General features: G+C 39.7%; 1 protein-coding gene across 1 annotated transcript; it reads right to left on the bottom strand.

Moving 5' to 3' along the window:
- Positions 1-1,964: 1,964 nt before the first annotated feature.
- LOC115970879 (transcription factor MYB118-like) lies at positions 1,965-17,523 on the bottom strand. The gene is made up of 3 exons (XM_031090504.1): positions 16,910-17,523; positions 16,612-16,738; positions 1,965-2,579 (listed from the first exon to the last, which is right to left on the bottom strand). The coding sequence occupies exons 1-3, from the start codon at positions 17,521-17,523 to the stop codon at positions 1,965-1,967; spliced, it is 1,356 nt and encodes a 451-aa protein (XP_030946364.1).
- Positions 17,524-18,571: the final 1,048 nt, after the last annotated feature.

An 18,571-nucleotide genomic window follows, 5' to 3' on the forward strand; every position in this document is an offset into this window, starting at 1 on the left:
CATATGTGAGTATGATAATAATGGACTTCAAATTACTGGAAAAAATTTGCATATCACAAAATCAAATATATTAGATCTTAACATAAAATACTAACAAAATGTTTGATTTATTATAAACCTAATTTGCAGGGGTTAATAGTTCAAATCAAAATTTTATAGACCAAATTAACACTCAAGAAAATCCAAAGGCAAAACCCCAAACTAAAAAAGAAAAAGAAAAAGAAAATCATAATAATTATTTGGATAAAAATAGAATGAAAAAAAAAAACATTTTAATAGCTTAGGAACAAAAACAAACTTTTCAATAATTTAGGGACGAAAAACAAATTTTCTAAAATTTAAGAATGAAAAACAAATGTTAACAAATATGAGGGACTAAAATAGTATTTTACAATAACAATTTTATACTCCATCATCTATGACCTGAATATCTAGCTGGTAATTTGCTTGAATTTTCTACTTACAAGAGATACGCAAGCCCTAAATCAAACACATATCGCATACCAAAAAGTTTTTTAAAAAGTATTTGGACATTGAAATGTGTGTCAATTCGGTTTTGGACTATCAATTTTAAAAATTAAACTGTGCACCAGGTTTATGCCATATCAAACACTTTATATTAGTATTTTTATTTTAAAATCTAATGGATTCACATATGTGAGTATGAAAATAATGGACTTCTAATTACTGAAAAACATGTGCATATCACATAATCAAATATATTAGATTTTAACATAAAATACCAACAAAATGTTTGATTTATTATAAACCTAATTTGTAGGAGTTAATAGTTCAAATCAAAAGTTTATAGACCAAATTAACACTCAAATGAAATCCAATGGCAAAACCGCTAACAGAAAAAAAGAAAATAATAATAATTTGGATAAAATGCAATTTTCGTTCCTAATTAACTTTATCAAAAGTTTGTTTTTTCATCCCTGAATTTTAAAAATTCTTTTTTCTTTCTTAAACTTTATAAAGAATTTTTTTCAATAGTTTATAGACAGAAATAAAGATGAAAAAGAATGTTTTCAATAGTTTAGGAATGAAAAAAAAGAAATCATTTTTTAAAGTTTAATAACAGAAAGTAAAATGTTTTTTTTTTTTTTAAAAATAGTTTATGGATAAAGACAAACTTTTCAATAATTTAAGGAAAAAAAAACTTTTTAAAATTTAAAAATGAAAAACAAATTTTAATAAAATTTAGAGACTAAAATAGTATTTCACACTAATAATTCTATACTCCACATCTATCATATAATCATGCTAAATATTTCATTAGGTAATTGTCCAAAAAAACAATCCCCCTTCTTTCACAAAACCGTTATTCCAGTTTGGTGACATAATCCAGCAAACGCATATAAAAATAATAATGTCTTATTTAATAGACATGGCAATCATCATATAGTATTTCTTCACAGTTCAAAGGGTCTACGTTATATTTTGTAGATTATTCAAACCCTTAGAGCTATATGTAATAATACCACACCTGCATAGGGGTTAGTATAATATAATTTTGCACAAATGCATGCAATTGCAAGCTTCCCAAGCTTCATGGGATGCATAAGCAAGCATTCAGGTCATCAAAGTGAGCCAAAAACTGAAGTAAAATAGCAAAACTTTTAAAACCCAAAAGAAACATAACATAGATTATAGCATACAAGATGCTAATTAATTAGTCCAAGCTAATTGTCACCCATAAGCAGGGGATAATACAACACACAAGTCTGAAATTTATGAAAATACAAGAAGTCCAAATCTTTTTAGTTTTTTGGAGGATAGGCACTCACACATACTGAAATAAAAATAACATAGATAAGAAAATGTCAGCAGAGAGATCCACCACTTACATCTTCATCTTCATGTTCCCATGTCATACAAGCTTTGGAGGGCTGAGCAACTATTGGAACTTTGGGAGATGCTTCATCACCTTGCAAAAGAAGCCCACCAAGAATTCACATAGCTCAAACGCTTCCTCGACCTACAGTCGTCTCGTACAACTCCATTTCCCTGCCCAACTGATCGAGTATCAAGTAATTAGTCACGTCCGAGGACACCTCAAACTGCCAGTTGCTATCATCAAAATCGGAAATACAAGGCATCTCCTCATCCTCAAGCATGGGCACATAGACATTAATATTATTTTCAGGGGGCATAGCGTTGTTTAGAGACACACCAGTATTGGCCGCCTCGTTGTGATTGTAGACGTTGCTTAGGAATGCTGCCCAGTTTGGGGAGGTGAGGTCTGAGTTCTCAAGCTGAACTTGAGGGTTGTTGTTCACCATATTCACCACGTACACGCTTGACTCTGAGAGGTTGTTGTTGTTGATGGAGTTGTCGTTGACGTGCATATTGGATGAGGTCACTGCCTTGATGTAGCTTTGCAGGAGGGTGGCGCTAGAGTTGGAGTCCCTACTGTTCTTCTTTGAGTTCTGCCTTCTTTTGGTTGCATTCCAGTGATTTTTGATGGTGTTCTCAGTCCTTCCTGGCAGCCTCCTAGCAATTTCTGCCCATTTGTTTCCAATTTGCTTGTGAGCTTCAATCAGGATCCTATCTTCCTCTTCAGTCCAGTTATCTTTCTGCAAACATGACAAAGAATAATGTGTGTAAGAAGGATGAATATATATATATAGAATCAACTTGAAATAGATTGTGGTCATACTATGGCAAAGATATATATATATATATATATATATATATATAAGCATTTGTATGATGCACTATTTAATGTGTCAATTCTTGTGTGTGTTGGTGTGTGCATATGAATTGATGGAAAGTATAATGAATGTAAGCAATACTCTTGTTACATGTATATCAAATTCATAAACATGAACTACACGAAAAGTAATATTACATACATCCACTACATAATTCCGCCTCATGTACTAAATACTTTATTATATACAGGATTTCTTATACAAAGAAAAGAGAAAATTAACTGTGAAACATGTATGCATATCATTGTTTTACTTCAAAATGATACACTCTATTTGAAACACACTCAATACACACACACACATTACATGTAATGTAATTTGATGTGACGTTATGCTACTCCACAGCTTTTCAATTTTCACTGAATAAGTATTTTTTTACAAATATAGCATAAAAAATGGAAATGAGAGAAAAAAGAGAGTAGATAGACATATGTATTAGTATATTACAAAGTTGAATATATATTCTAGACTAAAAAAATGACTATGTATGTTAAGTAATTTCTCTATTATATTTCCACTTAGTAAGATACTTATATTGTCTTAATATAATTTTAAGATGCTAAATTAAATCAACTAAATAAATATTGAATATATTTAGTATTTTTTTCTTCAATTTTTAATTGTGGTTCGCAAGCAAAAATATATAACAAATAAATGATGATATAGTATTTAATTCTATTCTTTCTGTCACTTAGTCCTAAAAAAATTAATTAATGTCTCATAATATTATTGTAAGGACACGATTTTGTAACGAACCTAAACAATATTGGGTTTGCACGTAAAAGGCCCAGACAATATGATTTTTAGAGCATGGGTGTAAAGAACTAGGTTAACTGTGGTCTCTCCTCCAAAGATTCACTCTCAAGAACGTTCAAGGTTTAAAGCTGGTATAATGAATGTTTCTCTTTGGTGACTAGTGCAATTCCCTTTTTTTCTTCTCTTACTTTCTACTTTCTAGTTTATGTCTGTTCTTCCCTTTTCTTTTTCTGTTCCGATCCCCCTTCTTCATGTTCTTCTTTTTGTTTATATACTCCCCTTTGCGCTCCACCCTTACCGCACACGTGTAGGTTGTGTCTGGAAGATTCCTTTCTGTCCCATCTGGCACCTCCTGGAACTTCCTATGGGCAGCTGTAAGGCTGCTTCCTTACTGTTCAGGTATCACCTCCACATTAATGCGGTCAAAGAGTTGGTTGAGAGGTCATTAATGCGGAGGCAGCTGTAGTTACAGATATTTGTTTGCCTTATCTTTTTCATCTTTAGTCGACTACTCTATCCTTTGCGGTGACCTAATTCTGAGATCTGATCGCAGTGAGACCACGTCCTGATCTTCCTCGGACGCGATAGTTCTCGGATGCATATTGCCGAGGAGTATGGTGTCCTCGGACGGATATACATCCTCGGATGGGCCATGGGCCCAACAATCTCGAATCAATTCTGAACCGTATGGGCCTATTGATCGAACGGTCCCCACAATAGCCCCTCAAAATCCTACTTTTCGATTCCTCGGAAGAAAAGGTGGATTTTGACGTCATAAGCCTGCACCTGTGCGCATTTTGGGGCATGCCCCTGACGCTTCAGCACCCCGATTTTGGTAGCATTAAATTCTGACAACTCTCTTGTCTCCCACGTTCGACGGTGAGATCTAAATCAAACAGCAGGGGGCTTCTCTTGTTTTATGAGCGGGAATTTCACCGCTCACAGCCCTCACATGACTATAAAGGCGCTCCCTAATCAAACCTGCACCTTACCCTTGATGATTACGTGGTTCCAGAGCTTATACATTGAATCTGCCTTCTTCCAGTCTTTACTATTCTCCTGGCAACTACAAATAATCGTACGTTGTCCGATGTCCTTCCTTTGAACCTATAAGTCCTCTTGAAGTTTTTATCATTTTTGTTTAAAGCCAAAAAAATCTTTTCTGCTAAGTTTTTTTAGAAAAATGGGGAAACAGAGGAATCCCTTTCGATGTCTCGTTGACTCCGAGGAGGGTATTAGAAACTTCCGCTCTAAGTACAAGATCCCCCCATCGGTAGGGATGAGGTATGCAGCCCAAGGGGAGTGGGCTGATGCCAGGCAAACTGGGGAAATAGTTATCCCCATGATCGCCTTTATTGAGGGCGGGATGACTATCCCTATGGGTAGTATCACTAGGGGTTACCTCAGTTTCTTTAGGTTGTCCCCCACCCAATGTGCTCCCAATATGTTTAGGGTCCTGGGAAGTGTAGACGCTCTGAATCAGAGAATGGATCTAAAGCTAACTCATCACGACGTGAATTGGGTGTACAGCCTTCACCGCCTAGCTGACCAGGATTATTATCTCAAGTCGAGATATCCTGAATAAGGCTAATTCAGTGCCTCCCCACTTCAAATAAGAACCTAAAAGAGGATTTTCTTATTTTTTCTGGGGAATGGCATGATGGTCTACCTTGCCCGACAGTAGAAAGAACACCAGGTGGGTGCGGAGTTATAGTCCTATGCTATTTAGCTCACGAACATATTTTACTTACCTTTATTATTTTCGTGTCTTACAACTTTAACTTTAGAATCAACGGTTTTGCAGATAGACGCTACACGAAACCCAATCTCAGATTAGTCAATAAAACGAGCCTAAACAGATTATTGAAAGCTGAAATATAGGTGAACGAGGCTGATGGTCAGCTACGGGCAGCACATTTAATTCTGGGCTATACCCCCCTTTCTTTTGGCTTTCAGGCGCCGAAGTGCGTGATTAGGGCACGCGATCCTCGGCTTCGCCGTATCAGTGTTGCCTACGAAGGGTTTATTGTTCCAGAGGGCATTCCACTTCCCAAATACACACCTCGCACAAAACCTCTTTTCGTGGCCAGCGTCTCGGCGAGACCTTCTTCACCTTCACCTTCCCTCAAGAAAAAAGGAACCAATAGGGGAAGGAAAAGGGAAAAAGACAAGGAAACCGTTGTAACAGTATCTGAATCTGCGGACGACTTCGGGACTTTCGATCAGCCCACAAGCCCCGAGGAAAGTCCTGACGAGATGGGGATGCAAAGGAAACCCCAGAAAAGCTTGATGGAGCTGGTGGAAAGTCAACAGGGAAAGTCTGCACCTACCCAAACAATACCATCCCAGGCTTCATCTCTTCCAGCCAGGTCTCCTCCTCCAGTTCCTCGCCACCCTCCTTGATCATCTCCGCAACCAGCGCCGCCCAGCGCTGCCGACCAAGAAAAACGCAGGGAACAGAAGGATAAGGAGGTGGCAGATGTGAGCAAATCTCGTCCCACTTGAGAGGAGGATGTCCAACGAGCTGCAAAGCAGCAGAAAACTAGGCACCCCACTACGCGGGGCCAAGAGAAATCCGATTCCCCACATCCTGATTCACAAGCGTGGCTGCCAGTTCCCATGCTCGGTGGGGAGCCCCTGCGAGACGATGCCTCTATAAGGGACTTTAACGGCGGCATTGGGTGTCATATAGCCTCGGCCATAGAGGAGGCCTTATTGCTCCCAAAAGATATGGCTGAGATAAAGAATGTGAGGAAGAATCAAATCATCCTTGACAACAAACAATACTTGGGCATGGTGAGAAGCTGTCTTTTACACTGTTTCATTCTGTGACTGTTACTTATTAATGCACACTTTTCATTAACTATAACGCTAACTCACCCCCCCATTTTTGACAGATCATCCAAAATACTTTCAAGCTAGATGAGATGCTCAATGCTTGCTCCAACCAGCTAGATGGTGAAAGGAAAAGAAGGATAATGGCTGTGCAGACCTTGTCCAAATCTGAACAGGATTTAATCGACGCAAGGAAAAAACTACAGGTTGAAGAAGAAGCTCGCAAGAGTGCTGAATTGACATCAGAAGGCTACCAGAAGCAGGCCGAGGAACAAGCCAAGCTTCTGCGCGAGGCAAATGCCGAGCTGAAGAAGACTCAGGAGCAAGTTCTTGTTCTTAAGAAGCATCTAGAAGAAACTCAGAGGCTAAGGGAGAAAGCTGAAAAGCTCAAAGAACAAGCCGAGAAAGCGAAAATCAAGTCCGAACAGGCAATGAATGAAGCCGAGCAGAGGGGCTACGAAATTGGGATAGCTGAAACTGAGAAAGCTTTAAGAGCCGAGGTTCCGGAGGTGTGCCGCATCTTCTGCGCGAGAACCTGGAGTGAGGCTCTTAACCGTGCTGGGGTTGAAGCCTCATCTGAACTACGTAAGCCAGAGAACGTATACTACCCCGAAACGATACGCTCCTCAGCTCCTCAACCATACCAGGTTGATACTCCTTCCCCAGCTATTAACCCTAACGAGGAGGTTTCGCCTCGTAATTCCCCTCCAGGAGCTTCCCCAAACAAATCCACCACTGCTTCGAAGGCAGAGACGACCTCACAGGGTTTTCAACAAGAATTGGACTCCACAGTTCTATCAACTGGGGGTATTACCAATTAAAAGTAAAAAAGTAGAAACTGTTTTGTAACTTTAAATAGACACGTAATAGAGGACTTTTTCGCTTACTTTCTTATCGTTCTGATGGCTCCAAGTTACCTTCCCACTTATTTACTTTGTCGTCGTAATTTTGTTTGGGTTCATTTCAACCACCTTTTTCATTGTACGCCAATCTTGCACTCGAAGCTCTCTCTTTCTGACTCCTTAATGAATGTTCATAGGGAATTACTTTCACCAAGTTTATGATTTAGAAAACTCATCACCACTCTATTTATCATTCAATAATTCAATACACAACTTAGAAGGTCAATTTCTACCGAGTTTGTGGCCCGAGGATTTGGCATAACTTAGCCTTTGTTCCTCGTTTTAATGTAAATTACAAGATGTTAATTTCCACTAAATTTGCGGTCCAAGGACCTGGCATAACATAGTTTCTATTTAACAATACAGCATGAATGATAGGATGTTAATTTTCACTAAGTTTGCGATCCGAGGACCTGGCATAACTTAGTTTCTGTTTAACAATTCAGTATGAATGATAGGATGTTAATTTCCACTAAGTTTGCGATCCGAGGACCTGGCATAACTTAGTTTCTGTTTAACAATTTAGTATGATAGGATGTTAATTTCCACTAGGTTTGCGATCCGAGGACCTGGCATAACTTAGTTTCTGTTTAACAATTTAGTATGATAGGATGTTAATTTCCACTAGGTTTGCGATCCGAGGACCTGGCATAACTTAGTTTCTGTTTAACAATTCAGTATGATAGGATGTTAATTTCCACTAGGTTTGCGATCCGAGGACCTGGCATAACTTAGTTTCTGTTTAACAATTCAGTATGATATGATAGGATGCAAGATTTACAGGATGCATAATTGACGTAAGTTAAAAGGGAATACTTGAATTGAAACTTCTTTACTAATAATAATACATTCTGAGATTGTTTACATTCCAAGGATGGAGTACAGGTTTTTCATCTAGGTCCTCTAGATAGTAAGCCCCTATGCCTGCTACAGAAGTAATCCGATATGGTCCCTCCCAATTGGGTCCCAGTTTTCCCCAATTTGTATTCTTAGTGGCGCCCAGGACTTTTCTCAGTACCAGATCTCCTATGGCTAACGGCCTCATCCTCACATTGCTATCGTAGCCCTGCTTGAGTTTGTGCTAGTAGTAAGCTAGCCGAACCATCGCACTCTCCCTTCATTCTTCAATCAGGTCTAAACTTTTTTCCAACATCGCATCATTATTACTCGAAGAGAATGCACTGGTCTTCAACGTTGGGAATCCAGTTTCCAAAGGAATAACGGCCTCGGCCCCATAGGTCATGGAGAAGGGAGTTTCCCCCGTCGAACATCGGAGTGTTGTCCGATACGTCCAAAGCACATGTGGTAGTTCTTCCACCCATTTTCCTTTCGTGTCGTCTAGTCTCTTCTTAAGCCCATTGACAATAACTTTGTTAACAGCTTCAGCCTGCCCATTACCTTGCGGATAAGCTGGAGTGGAATATCTGTTTCTTATCCCCAGTTCTGAACAGTATTTCCTAAAGGCATTACTATCGAACTGGAGCCCGTTGTCCGAAACAAGAGCTCGTGGGATTCCAAATCGCGTAATAATGTTCTTCCAGACAAACTTCTTCACATCTACGTCCCTGATATTCGCCAAGGGTTCAGCTTCAACCCATTTAGTAAAGTAGTCTGTGCCGACCAGCAGGTACTTCTTGTTTCCTATAGCTTTAGGAAAAGGGCCGACAATGTCCAGCCCCCATTGTGCAAAGGGCCAAGGGCTTGAGAGAGGGTTAAGAACTCCTCCCGGTTGGTGGATATTTGGAGCATATCTTTGACACTGATCGCATTTTTTAACGTACTCCTGCGCTTCTTTCTGCATATTCGGCCACCAATAACCTTGCGTTAGTGCTCGGCATGACAGGGACCTTCCTCCTGTATGGCTTCCACAAATGCCCTCATGCAACTCTTCCAGGATTGATTCTGCTGTCTCAGGAGGCACGCAGAGTAAGTATGGCCCAGAGAAGGACCGTTTGTATAGCTTTTTATCCTTGGATAACCAGTACCGAGGTGCTCTCCTTCGTATTTTCTCAGCTTCCACCTTATCTTCGGGCAACACGTCACTGTCGAGAAATTTTAATATAGGGTCAATCCAGCATGGCGACAAACTAGCTTGACGAATTTGGCAAACCTCCTTTTCTGGTGAAGTGGGAGTACGCAAGTCTTCGACGATAATCACCCGAGGGAAATTTCGTACTGAAGAGATGGCAAGGGTCGCCAAGGAGTCAGCGTCGGTATTTTCACCTCGTGGAATATGTAATACGTCGAAAGATTCAAACTCTGTTCGTATACGCCTAACCCGGTCCAGATACCCTTGCATCCTTGGGTCTCTGGCCTCCAACTCTCCAATCACCTGGCCAACGACCAGCCTCGAGTCCGAGAACAGTTTCACCGCCTTTCCACCCATTTTATGGACCATGCTCATTCCCATTATCAGAGCTTCGTACTCTGATTCATTATTAGTAGCCGAGAACCCTAGTCTTAACGACTTCTCGATGATGACCTCTTCAGGGGATATCAAAACCAATCCCAATCCAGCTCCCCGTTGATTTACGGCCCCATCCACATATACTTTCCATACAGACCCTCCTTGTGCGGATATCACACCAACCGATTTTTCACCCATGTGATCTTGATTCCTACTAACCTCCTCAGGGCTCTCAGCGAATTTAGCTACCAGATCGGCGAGAACTTGACCCTTTACAGAGGTGCGGGGCATGTATTTGATGTCAAAAGCACCCAGGATCGTACCCCACTTGGCAATTCTGCCAGTGTAGTCAGCACTTTTAAGTATGGATTTAAGAGGCAATTGGGTCAAAACAACTACAGTGTGAGCTTGAAAATAATGCGGAAGTTTACGTGTTGCATGGACCACCGCCAGTATGGCCTTCTCCAATGACAGATATCTCACCTCGGCTTCATGGAGGGATTTACTTACATAATAAACTGGCCTCTGGACGCCACTGTCTTCTCGCATCAAGACGAAACTGACTGCGTGAGGAGCTACCGCCAGATAGGCATACAACACCTCATCCATCTTAGGGCTAGACATGATCGGCGGTTTGGATAAATAGTCTTTCAACTGCTGGAACGCCTCAGCGTACTCCTTGGTCCATTCAAATCCTTGCCACTTATGTAACAGACGGAAAAAAGGACGACACCTCTCAACCGACCTAGAGATGAATCGGTTCAACGCGGCAGTCATCCCAGTCAGCTTCTGCACCTCTTTTGGATTCCGAGGTGCTTGCAAATCGTTAATGGCCTTAATCTGGTCTGGATTCACCTCAATTCCTTTATAGGTCACCATGTATCCCAAGAATTTCCCGGAACCTACACCAAAAGAGCACTTCGAAGCATTCAGGCGCAACTTGTGTTCTCTCAGTATCCCGAAGATGCTAGTGAGGTCCCCAACATGTTCAGTCACTACCTTGCTTTTCACCACCATGTCATCAATATAAACTTCAATACTTCTGCCCAGCTGTGGCTCAAACATTTTCGTCATCATGCGTTGGTAGGTAGATCCAGCATTTTTCAAACCGAAAGGCATCACCTTATAATGGTAGTTCCCAACCGGAGTCACGAAAGTGGTCTTTTCTTGATCATCGGCGACCAACAGTATTTGGTGATACCCTTGAAAGGCATCCAAGAAACTCATCCTAGGGTGGCCCACGGTCGCATCCACCAACTGGTCAATCTTCGGCATAGGAAATGGGTCCCTAGGGCATGCCTTATTAAGATCCGTGAAATCCACGCACACTCGCCATTTCCCCGTTTTCTTCTTCACTACCACCGTGTTGGCCAGCCATTGGGGGTAAAAGACTTCTTTGATAGCCCCAGCCTGTTTTAGCTTGGCAACTTCACTTCTGACTGCCTCGGCATGCTCTTTCGATGGTCGCCGAGGAATTTGCCTCCTGGGGGGAACGGCAGGGTTTACGTTAAGTCGATGACAAATGAAACTTGGGTCTACTCTTGGGGCTTCATACGGGTCCCATGCAAAGACGTCCACATTGGCTCGGAGGAACTCCAGCAAACTCGCTTTCTCTTGCAAAGGTAACTTGGCCCCAACCCGGAAGAATTTCTCTGGATCATCAGCAACAGTCACCTTTTCCAGATCTTCACACTCTACCCCCTTGGTTGGTACGTCTAAACCTGATACTGGGGACTTTAATTGCTATGACTCATTATCAGCTGTAGCCGAGGTTTCTGCCTCTGGCCGATGCTGAATAGCCGCTACTTGGCATTGCCGAGCAGCCGCTTGGTTCCCTACTATCTCCAGCACCTGGTCTCCGGATGGGTACTTCACCTTCTGATGTAGGGTGGATGAAACTGCTTTAAGTGTGTGAAGCCAAGGTCTGCCCAAGATGGCCGTATACGGAGAATAAACATCTACGACAATAAAATCCACCTCCACCACCTCCGTGCCTGACTGCACGGGCAGCCTGATTAGCCCCATAGGAATGACCAACCTTCCCTCAAAACTGACTAGAGGGGAATTATAGGTTGTCAAGTCCTGCTGTTTCAAACCTAGCCCCTTGTACAAATCCGGATACATCACATCCGCTGCGCTTCCCTGATCAACCATCACTCTTCGGACATCATACCCACTAATCCTCAGTGTTACCACCAAGGCATCTTCATGGGGTTGTATGGTTCCAACCAAATCTTCGTCTGAAAAACCCAAAATCAAGAGGACACGCCTCTTGGCTCTCTTCGATGCTTGAGAACGATCCTCGGCCGGGGATCGGGTCACCGACAACACTCTAATGGGGCAAGATCCAGTCCTTCCCGGGGCCGCAAAGATGACGTTGATCGTACCCCGAGGGAGCCTTGATGAAGCATCCCCACGCACCTCGGAACCTGCTTGGCTTGCCCTTCCACTAGAGTGATGCAAGAGTTGCCTTAATTTCCCTTCCCGGACCAACTGCTCCAAATGGTCCCATAAATTCCTGCAGTTGTCTGTCGTGTGCCCATGGCCCTGATGGTAATGGCAATACAAACTCAGGTTGCGTTTTGTAGGCTCTCCCGCCATCCTGTTCGGCCATTTGAAAAATGGCTCGTCCTTTATCTTCTCCAAAACCTGCTGAACAGGCTCCCGAAATACTGTATTAACAAACTGGGCGTCCGCCGAGGCCGACTACCCAACAAAGTCCCTCCTCGGTCGGTTATTATTATAACGATCCGACCTGAAATCCCTCCTCTCCTGACGGATCATCTTGGCTTTTCCTTTCCCCTGAAGTTGATCTTCCTCTATCCTTTTGTACTTCTCTATTCTGTCCATCAGCTGGCGCACACTGGTAACAGGTTTACCCGTCAAGGATTTCCTCAAGTCGTGATCAGCTGGGAGACCGACTTTGAAAGTGGTTATAGCCACAGCGTCATTCTTCCCCCCTATTTCGTTAAACATTTCCCAGTACCTATCCGAATAGCTCTTGAGAGTCTCGCTCTCTCGCATAGACAAAGTCAACAAGGATCCCAGAGGCAAAGGAGTCCGGTTGCATGTAATAAAGTGAGCACCAAAAGCCTGGGTCAGTGCTTTGAAAGATCCAACAGAATTGGCCCCTAAGCCATTGAACCACCTCATCGCCGTTGGACCCAAACTCGATGGAAAAATCTTGCACATCAGAGCATCATCCCTGGAATGAATAGCCATCTTCTGGCTGTAATAGCTTACATGTTCCACCGGATCCGAATGGCCATCATACAGAGAGAACGTAGGTTGATTGAACCGCCGAGGATGGGTAGCATCATCTATGCTTCTTGTAAAGGGTGACCTGGAAATTTGACTCAAGGCTTTGTTCATGGCATCGTTTCCCAAGCCCCTGCTAGTTAGACTTTTACGCCTACGCCTATGGCGATGCTCCTCTTCGTAGGAGAAAGTCTCGCTATGCGGAGTCCTCGACCTCCGCCTGTAGCTAGTTCCATCTGACTCCCCGGATGATGGTTCAGAGCGAGGTGGGGAACGCTCCCGTCGTGCATGGCGCAACTCTCTCTTCAAGTCCGCAATCTCACGTTGCAGATACCCACCATGCTTCGCGTGGGAAACGTGACTCTTCCCGCGTGTATGGCTCCTTGTGGTATGAGTGGTATGTATACTCCCCTCCCGGACTTCCCTCCGTTCGGGACTCCTTCGAGGACCACCATGCTGAGAGCCCCTTGACTCCGCCTGATGCAGGTTGACATCATCCTGATGCAGCCCCACTGCAGGATGAGGTAGTTCCACTCCTTCCATCGGATACGTTGTATCAGAGGTTGTAAAAGCTAACACAAGCTTTCCCCACAGACGACGCCAATTGTAAGGACACGATTTTATAACGAACCTAAACAGTATTGGGTTCACACGTAAAAGGCCCAGACAATATGATTTTTAGAGCGTGGGTGTAAAGAACTAGGTTAACTGTGGTCTCTCCTCCAAAGATTCACTCTCAAGAACGTTCAAGGTTTAAAGCTGGTATAATGAATGTTTCTCTTTGGTGACTAGTGCAATTCCCTTTTTTTCTTCTCTTACTTTCTACTTTCTAGTTTATGTCTGTTCTTCCCTTTTCTTTTTCTGTTCCGATCCCCCTTCTTCATGTTCTTCTTTTTGTTTATATACTCCCCTTTGCGCTCCACCCTTACCGCATACGTGTAGGTTGTGTCTGGAGGATTCATTTCTGTCCCATCTGGCACCTCCTGGAACTTCCTATGGGCAGCTGTAAGGCTGCTTCCTTACTGTTCAGGTATCACCTCCACATTAATGCGGCCAGAGAGTTGGTTGAGAGGTCATTAATGCGGAGGCAGCTGTAGTTACAGATATTTGTTTGCCTTATCTTTTTCATCTTTAGTCGGCTACTCTATCCTTTGCGGTGACCTAATTCTGAGATCTGATCGCAGTGAGACCACATCCTGATCTTTCTCGGACGCGATAGTTCTCGGACGCATACTGCCGAGGAGTATGGTGTCCTCGGACGGATATACATCCTCGGATGGGCCATGGGCCCAACAATCCCGAATCAATTCTGAACCGTATGGGCCTATTGATCGAACGGTCCCCCCAATTATAATTTAAATTATTTTATTTTTATATTTCAAAAAATAATTTATTTTTTATTTACAATTCAATATATGTAGATACATATCAGATGTAGCAATAACATCTCTATTCATTCAAATTATAGAAAATTCTTAATAGATAAAAGAAATTCAAGTTTATAATAAAACTAATAAAATATTGGGTTTAATAGAAATAGTAAAATATGGAATTAAAATATTGATTTTGATAATTTCATTATTGTCCTTGATGACACATCTTAGTAAAAGAAATAATTATATATATTGCCAAAAAAATATTTAAGTTTTGTCAAGTTGGAGTATTTTATACAAGTATAATATAGGAAATTTTTAATTCATGTTTAGTACATTTAATTAAATAAACATATAGTTTTATAGAGTATTTTTGTTTCATAATATAAATTAAACAAGTTTCTTGAAAAAAAATAAAATCGTATGGGTAATAATGTAATATATGTTATAGTACACATATTACTAATCATGAATTCATCATCTGAAATGAAAAGATCATTCTTTATATTTTTTTAAAAATAATTATGTTCATTATAATGAGAATCAATACAATTAGCTTTAATTTGCTAATGAGCTCGATGTACATTAAAAATCCCTTGCTGTGTTGGACTTAGGATAAAACTTGAAAAGGAAATTAAGGCAAATTATATTTTAACCCCCAAATTTTTTTTTTTTTTTACAAGATAGAATTCTACTCTACTCTAATCTAAGTGTATATGCATGTGAAACTTCCTCCTGGATACTTGAACTCCGACCCTTGCCCTCCACACCCCACAAGCGCTTATACTTGTGGAATGACCATCGCACCAAGGATGTGTGGTGGTAACCCCCAAAACTTATTGTTAGAAAGATAATTAAGTTTACAATATTGAGAACCAACAGTATTAAGGGCTAGTTTTATTATTTAGTCTAATTTCAATAATACCCTTGATGAACTTTACGAATTTCCTTGTAGTGTTGTGCCTAGGATAAAACTTAAAAATAAATGGACAAAATATATTTTAAATCCTACACTTTAGAGATATTTTTAAGTTTAACTCTATAGTTTCAAAATTTTCTATTCAAAACCTTAAAGTTTAAGATTTGTTATAAATTAAACCCTACACTTTCACTAACTTCAAATTGGACCTTGAACTTTTGAACTTGTTATCAATTTAAACATCCAATCAAATCTATAGGTTCCAAACTAGTAAAATATTTTGTAATTGAATAAGAGACTTAGAATTCAAATCTCACCTACACTAAAAATTATACTTATCAAACCTGGCTCAAACATTGACCTGATTTATGAGTCGGGTCACTAGGTCTCCAGATAGATTTATGAAATTGGTTATGATTCCTAAAAGAGATACAAGTAACTAGAGATATTATGTAATTAATTGGTTCAACAAGTGAATTATTGATCGAATCGTTGGGTCAAATAAATTTTTTTAAAAAAAATTATATATATATATATATAAATTAAGTTTGAGAAATCATAATATAAATATGTAAATTAAAAAAAAAAGAGCATATACCTAAATTAAACTTGCAATTATGATTCAAAATCAAGGTTTCACAATAGCATAGTAGTATTTTGATAGGATGAGAGTCTTGCATGTAGATATATAGATAGACAAAGAAATGCACTTTTAAAAAAAAATCTTTAGGTTTTCTACTCTTTAAATTACCATATCATAACATATTAAACGATAAAAAAATTAATAAATTAAACCAATAAATGTAATTTTACAAATTTTACAAACTCAACTTAGTTATATAAACCCGTCCAGGTTACTCAAGTCACAACAGACCCAATGTGTCTGACCGAGTTATATGTAGAAACGATCCATTTAAACACTCGAATTAGTCTAGGTTTCGAGTCACCGAGTTTTCAGTCCGATCAACCGGATCGGTTCAGGTTTAATACCTATATAAAAACCAATTAGTGTATTAAGGCTAAGTACATCAAGGGCCAGTTGTTTTGAGATTAAGAAAAACTAGACCAATTAGGCACTCATCGGGATGCATGTTCATGCATTGTCAAGCAAACTGACAAATGCTGGATATATAGGGTAAGTATTCAAATACTTTTGAAAACGCGTAGACAAAAAGAAAAATGTAAAACAAAAAAGCTACGTCATAATCTCTATACATTTGATAACACGTGTCAGAAAAGTAAATATAATTACCAGAATCTTAATAAATGAAAAACTACAAATATACAACGCGGCATGCAAATATATGTATATATTTGTAAAATTATTATTAAATAAAAGAGTTTTGCTCTTATATATATGAATTTATTTTCATAAAAATATGTAGATATGTATGGATTTCTGCATAAATGGAAGGTAATATAGAAAGAAGAGATGAAAAAAGACCCTAATGTCAGGCCGCAAATGGTTGTGCCATCTTTCCCTGCACTGCTTTCCCACTCTCCCAGTAATGATCCTAGCAATTTGAGACCATTTCTTTATACCAAACCGGTCTACCAACTGCACCAATAGCCTGCAAATAGAGATTTACAATGACCAATTCTTTATCAGTAAATAACAACACCAAACATAAAACCCTAGTTGGAAGGAAAAAAACAAAAAAAGAAAATTTTGAGAGAATATATTCCTGAATTTTCCAAGAAATAAAACAAACAAAAATGAACTAATATAATTCTCTACTGGCCTGTCTTCTTGTGGAGTCCATTGCCCTTTGATTATGTTATAGTATTTCTTTCGAGCTTTGCTTGCCTTTCTCATGTGCAGTCGCTGCTGCTTCTTCAGATCAACTTTGCTAAGATATTTATTAGTTTCAGCTTCTGTGCATGACTTGTTTTCAGCAAAACTACCATTTTCTGATCCGAGTTGTTGAGTATTGAGAAGCAGATATGCCTCAGTTTGGGCTACAGGATTGTTTTGAGGATTATCCCTAAGGCCTAGGCTAACATCACTCTCAAGGCCATGCATGTTTCCATTTCTGCCATCAGGTGCAAAAACAGAAGATGCATAAGCATTGAAATCACAGTAAAACTCATTTGCAAAAAGTGAAATTGGACCTACATATGGGATTTGAATCCCAGCAAGGAGGTTTGAGGTAGATCCCACGAGGTTGACATGATCAACATGGTGGGGATTCAAGTTGGACCCATAAATGGGAACATTATTAGGAACCAAGGCATTAGAAGAACTAGTGCCTGCTATGGAAAATCTATCTCCCCCCAACTCATTTGGTATCTCTTGTTTTGAGGGACTACCAGAGAGAAGGTTGGGAAAATAAGGAAGATCTCCACCAAACGCCATGCAGCTGTATAAGAGAGAGGAAATAACAAAAGGCTAAAGAAAGGAAGGATAGCTTAATGTTGGTGTGAGAGAAAGGGGGGGTCCCTGGGGGGGTATTTATTAGTGAAAGAAAGGCTAGTCTGTGGCCCCACTGACTCTAAAACCGTTGATTTTCTATATCCTACGGCTAAGATTTCTTGTTGAGTGTGACTGTTGAGCTTCCACTCTTAGTATTTTTCACTATTTTCAAGTGCGGATTGCGGAGAAAAGAAAAAGAAATTAAATCAATTTTTTTTATAAAATAAAATAAAATAAAAGAGTACTTTTTTTTTTTTTTTTTGAGAAATGAACTAGTTGTATATATAATGATTAGGTAGTTATAATGTTTGTACTTTATAAGAAAAATTCTCGGACAAGTGAAAGACACATGGAAGACATGGGTGATGCCTTTTGCTCCGTTTTAAGGCAAAATAACCCACCAACGGCATGAGTCTAATTTCTTTACTATATAAATTTTTTTGTGTGTTTATTTATATATTAGAGCCATTCATAATGCCCTCCAAGCAAATATCACGGTTCTACTATGAAGAATCATATAGTGGAAATTAATTATTAGGTGGGACAATGCAACAATTTGGTGGCAACAAAAAAAGTAAATTTTGTTTTGGCTTCATGAATGAGGTTTCTAAATTCTAATACCCTTATCATGAGCTTAAAAAAATTAATATTGCTTGCTTCATTGGATTTTTTCTTATAGCAAGTGCCAACTAATTTTTTAGGACTTTTTTTTTTTTTTTTTAAATGTAGCTGTAAATGCTATTTTATATTAATTATAATTGTGAGTCAAAGTGCAAAGTAGTCGAGATAAATCAATTTTGTTGAGAAAGAGAGTTCAATTTGTAATGATTTTTAATTTTTTTATAACAAAATAATGTTTGTTAGGCAATGTTCTCATCAATTAAAAGAGTTACGGTTTATTTATAGACCAATTAAATTATCATTCGGATCTCTGAAATGTGTGTGTGTGTGTGTATTTTTTTTTTTTTTTTTTCAAATAAAAAAAAGTCCT

Source organism: Quercus lobata, chromosome 2, assembly GCF_001633185.2.
Source record: "Quercus lobata isolate SW786 chromosome 2, ValleyOak3.0 Primary Assembly, whole genome shotgun sequence".
NCBI classification, from domain to species: Eukaryota; Viridiplantae; Streptophyta; class Magnoliopsida; order Fagales; family Fagaceae; genus Quercus; species Quercus lobata.

Excerpts from the sequence above, each read along its gene's own strand:
- LOC115970879 (XM_031090504.1), bottom strand. The coding sequence starts at position 17,523 with ATGGCGTTTGGTGGAGATCTTCCTTATTTTCCCAACCTTCTCTCTGGT. Across the intron at positions 16,739-16,909 it reads TGGACTCCACAAGAAGACAG|GCTATTGGTGCAGTTGGTAG; the intron begins GCCAGTAGAGAA and ends CTCTATTTGCAG. Across the intron at positions 2,580-16,611 it reads ATTTGCGGCCTGACATTAGG|AAAGATAACTGGACTGAAGA; the intron begins GTCTTTTTTCAT and ends TCATGTTTGCAG.